Below are 5080 nucleotides of genomic sequence, written 5' to 3'. Positions count from 1 at the left end.
CTGCCGCCGCCCCCCCAGCCGCAGCAGCCGCCGCCACCCCCCCAGCAAGAGCTGGGAACCTCGCTGCCAGCGCAGGACAGCACGGACCCACAGGAGATAGTTCCATTATTCGCCAGCTTTTTGGAGGTCCCAGCAGCTGAAATCCTCTCTTAGGTTTGGTTCAGCTCCTCTGGAGCGTAGCTGAAGACACTGAGCAAGCTCCAGTTTCTGATCACTCCCGCTGTGAGATGTTAGAGGAAGCACCGCTGTGCCATTTCTCTTGTGGCTCAGTGAAGAACTGCAACAGACTGCGCTGCAGATCGGAACAGAAAATCACCTCTGTCGCCTGCGCGCTCATTAATAAACACACTGGCAAGCAGGAAATCAAAGAAATGAAATGAGAGAACTGCTGCCAGACTGCATTACGATGATAAACCGACAGCTGTAATGCACATAGCTCCCAGTATGGGCCAGTAACAAAACCATGTCCTAACACAACTGCTCTTTATCCTCTTTTTACAACCCAAACAGAGAGAGGAGGGCAGTTTCCTGCAGTGTCCTTCCACTTCACGGAAAAGCGGCGGGGAATCCAGAGGGTTTATGACCTGTTTAAAACAACACCGCCGCATGATAAACCGACAGCTGTAATGCACATAGCTCCCAGTATGGGCCAGTAACAAAACCATGTCCTAACACAACTGCTCTTTATCCTCTTTTTACAACCCAAACAGAGAGAGGAGGGCAGTTTCCTGCAGTGTCCTTCCACTTCACGGAAAAGCGGCGGGGAATCCAGAGGGTTTATGACCTGTTTAAACCAACCCCGCCGCTGGCAGCACGCCCACGGGCAGCACCGCCATTCCCAGGAATGAAGCTTCAGTCTCAGTTTTTATCTGCTTGTGGATATTAATAATCAGGTTTTCTACTGCGTATCAGCCTTGGACAGAGCTGACAAGGAGTAACATTCATGATAGGTCAGTCACCAGTCCTTAAGATATGCTCTATTTGCCCTCCAGACACTCCAAAAACAGTTGCTTGCAACACCAGGGACCAGTTAAAGGCATCCAGGGTTGCTAGCCAGCACACTTCAGTCAGTCACAAACAGCCACGCGGTAACCCATGGTAAGACTGTGCAGCCAAGCTGCTGCCGTTCTTCCTGCGCAGCTCAAAGCTGTCAAAGCTCTGCTTTCCCAGCACTTCCGGTTTTTTGCAGAGCCCACAGACTGCCACAGGAAGTTCTGTGTTGCACTCCAGAACGATCACTCCAAGACCCGAGAAGCTGCTCTGCAGGACATCAGCTGCTCACGGGCTCTGTGGGGAACACACAGGTACTCAGAACCCTGCCCTGCCCCACTCTGGGAACTCACCACTTTTTCTTTAGAGCGCAGGACACCCAGCTTCCCAAACCGGACGTGAAAAGGAGAACACTGGAACGTGCCATCCTGCTGCCGGACCACAATGACATCGATGCATCCCGAAAGCGTTGCCTGGTTAATGCCTTTGTACAGCTCCTTCACCGTAACCAGCACTTGACCAGCAAGCTGTCCTACGTAGTTCATAGTCTGAGACTAAGAGAAAGGAGGAAGAAGAAAAAAGAGTAAAAAACATTAAGAGATTTTAAATTTGATTTTTAAAAACATCTCAAGAGATGTGCAATGTCCTGTGCCTCTGATTACCGAAACAAGCTTTACACAAACACCTTCAACAGTCAACAGAATTTTGGCCTGATTCTTTTATTACCGACAGTCTCCAGAGCTATAAACCTATTCTTAACAATTTATCAACTTGAACAAAGAATTATTTAAATATTTTAAAGTACATTTTGAAGCAGGTAATTTTTGGAGCCCAAGGCCTAGATCCAAGCGGAGCAGAATTACCCAGAAGAGCAGGAAAGACAAACTCCTTCTCTGCAGACAGCCTGCACGGACAATGGACACAGCTGTACAGAGGGAGGCACAACCAACCATCCTAACAGTCAGGAGACGTCAGGTGGAATGTCCTACATGCAACTCCTCCTTTACAGCTCTATGTTTTAAAAAGTGCCAAGTCACTTGAAAAAACTATCAAAATACCTGAAGGGAAACAGCGGAGTTTGAGTGTGGAGAAAACAAGACCAGAAGAAATGCCGTTTTCTTCCTGTATAAGAAGAGCACACCACCAGTGACGTGATTTACTGTGAAATAAGTACTGAAACCTCCTGCAACATAAAAACCCATGAGCCTGTAAAAGCCCTTCTTGAAAAGCACTGCCATCGACCTTCAGCACTGGAACCGAGGTGAGCAGGACCTCCACCTCCCGCAGGCGATGCCAGACACTCAGAGTTCCCCAGACTCTCCCATTAACCGCTGATTCATTAAAACTGCTCCAAGCCCCATCTACAGGTACTGCGTCCACTCCTCTGAACAGCTTTGAAAACAACACTTCTTCTCTCCAGGAGACTCCACAAGGACAAGGCGGGTTTCCCAATCCAAATTTAAAACTGGTCTGACATTACTCACAGAGCTGCTGCACCAGGTAACACGCTGGAGAATTTCCTGCTGTTCCTGGAGTACAGCACAGCTGAAGATGACAAAAGGAGCAGACTGTCACTGGGTGACTAATGAGGTCAGCAGGGCGGACTCCCTGCGGCCACTGGTGCCTGATGGAGTTGTTTCCTCTCTTGGTCCTGTCACGTACCACTATAAAATTAACTGCTTGCTGTTGATAACAGCTCTCGCTTGCTAAGACGGGGTGATCTCCCTTCAGCCCTCCCTCGCCTGACCCCCTCAGCGAGCTGGCTGCAGCTCACCGACACCCTCTGCCCATTTCATGTTCAGCAGTCGGGAAGTTGGACTCACTCACCCAGAACACGACAAACCAGAGCCAGGAGGCGCGGCAGCACCAGGGAGTGGGAAGAACAGGCTGGGGGAAGGGCAGGGCACTGAGCGTCTCCCTTCTGCCCTGCCAGATGTTCGCTGCATCTGCCGGCACTGTAAGCCAGCCCAGAAAGGCAGAGGGTCTCTGCCCTACAGTGACAGTCAATCGTCGCTGCTCCCGCAGGAGAAGCTCTCTCTAACCCCCAGTCATTACCATTCACGGCTAGACCTTGGCTGCTGCCAGGAGGAGCCCGTGGCACTGGCGGACAAAGGAAAGTTGATGTCACCTCACCAGGGAGGCTGGGTTTGTTAAAGAACTGCTTGGCAGGTCGGGAATAGGAGTCCTTAACAGCGACGCCGTTCCACAGATCCCACTTCAGGGAACCGGACTGGAGAAGCGGACATCAGCACAGAACCCCCTGTGATTTCAGTAGCGGCTGTTTAGAAGACTGGAATGCCACACCGACTGCTGAGAACCGAGTTCAGTTCATAAATAACCCACTTCTCCTCACGTACATGCCAAGTGACTTGTCTAAGCACAGAAAATACCCCCACCCCCACGGGACTGAAGCATTCACCTATTTCACACACGTTCTGGCTCTCCAGTAGCAGTTCTCTCTCTGGCAGGTCTCCGTCCTGTTTCTGTAGCTCGCAGCACAGCCACTTTTAGGACCATACATGAACGAATAACCCTACGTGTGAAAGAGTTGCGAACTTCTGAACCAACCGAGTGTTACAAGCAGTGTTTATACTGAAAGCAGCTTTTTATGATCCAAGTCTGCACAGAGGCTGATGTAGCTGATGGCAGCCATCCCTCCAGGACAGCCATGCCTGGGGTCTCACGGCAGAAACACGGACTGTGACTGCTGAGGCTCCAGGGACTGAGTCGGGAATGTTCAGGCCGTACTACCTTGTCTGCAACAGTTCTTCTAGCTGAACATATTAACTCTGCTAAGCCATGTGCCGCTGCAATTGGAACGGGGGAAGAGCTCTCTGTCCTATATCAAAAAAAAGATTTTTCTCTGGCAAGAAACCAGAAAAGGCAGAAACTGAAACTGCCTTTTCTTTTCTTTCTTTGAGAGAGGGTATAAAAGTAAATACAAAACAAGAAAAGAAAACGCTTTGGAAGTTCAAGAACTAAAAATAAAATTCTGTGTCTCCCTCTATAAAATATCTAGATCACTTAAACCTGAATTAACCCTGGGTATGTTGGCTGACTTCCTCACGTCACAGCCTTGAGGAAGAGAGTGCTCCTCAGGACTCACAGTGCAACACTGCTACAGCTCCGCTCATGTACCTGACGTGCTCCATGGGACAGCCACCCACGCTTTCAGAACCCGTCCCCAGGCAGTGCTGACGGGAGCCTGACGGGAGCCCAGTGTGAGCTGGAGGCTTGGTGGATAGGAATTCATCGACGTACCAGCCACAGAGAGGTTATCTGAGCTGCCACAAACCCAGCAGGACTCCTTAAACCATTTATTACTCAGTAATACCCAGGTACAGGTGCGAGAGACAATCAAAAGGCTTCCCACCAAGGTGTGCATTCTGCGCCTTCGGAGCAGCGCTTCCGTCCAGGCAAACCGTGCTTTCGGTGTCCTTAAAGCCAGCCCCTCGCACACGGGTGCGCCCCCGGGAACACACACCCTACAGACGCCCAGCTCCACCACAGAAGAGTGCCAGCTCCTCCGAGGTGAGCTGGCAGACTGCGCCAGAGGCGCTGCTTCAGAGGGCGTGCATTGTAACGAGCACTGCCACGACAGTGAGTTATCAAATGCCCACCTTAGCCTACAGCAGAGCAGATATTGATACATCCCGCTTATTCTGGGATACGTTCTGAGAGTTAAAAGAGTGACTAATACCACAGGAGGCAAACAGTAAAGAAGCTGCGATTGTTTCAAGAGATTAGGTAGAAAAACAAAACAAAAACCCTGCAGAGCCACTGTTTCCCTCAATTTATCTCACTTGTATTTGCATGTATAGATAGAGCGATGAGGCAGGAGCTTTCCTTAACCAGGGAAAACCCTTAGCAAGTGTTTTACTAGTTTCTGTGTTGTACCTGATGAGATTAGGGGGAGGAAAAAAGGACCAGGTGAAACAGAACCAGTGTAGCATCAGGTCTACTTGGCAAAAACAAGCAAACAAACCCAGCTTTGCTCCCAAGTAAGGGTTTTAACTGGGGTTCAGGATCGCTCTAGCGCTGCAGCGAGCAGCTGTGGAACAACCGTGGGAAACGCAGGCAGCCTGCTGAA

At 50.2% G+C, this 5080-nt stretch overlaps 1 protein-coding gene across 2 annotated transcripts in view; it reads right to left on the bottom strand.

Annotated features, from left to right (window-relative positions):
- Positions 1–5080, bottom strand: part of LPIN2 (lipin 2) — a 25209-nt gene that overhangs the window by 19818 nt on the left and 311 nt on the right. The window contains exon 2 of one of the 2 annotated variants that reach the window (XM_010143745.1): positions 1344–1544. In XM_010143745.1, the coding sequence (XP_010142047.1) occupies positions 1344–1544 (201 nt within the window). Of the gene's footprint in view, positions 1–1343; positions 1545–5080 lie in introns of those variants that run through there. The other variant, XM_010143746.1, reaches the window with a different exon arrangement.

The sequence above is a fragment of the Buceros rhinoceros genome, unplaced genomic scaffold, assembly GCF_000710305.1.
Source record: "Buceros rhinoceros silvestris isolate BGI_N320 unplaced genomic scaffold, ASM71030v1 scaffold18099, whole genome shotgun sequence".
NCBI classification, from domain to species: domain Eukaryota; kingdom Metazoa; phylum Chordata; class Aves; order Bucerotiformes; family Bucerotidae; genus Buceros; species Buceros rhinoceros.
The sequence above is the reverse complement of the archived record's forward strand: the minus strand, read 5'-3'. Positions and strand labels throughout refer to the sequence as shown.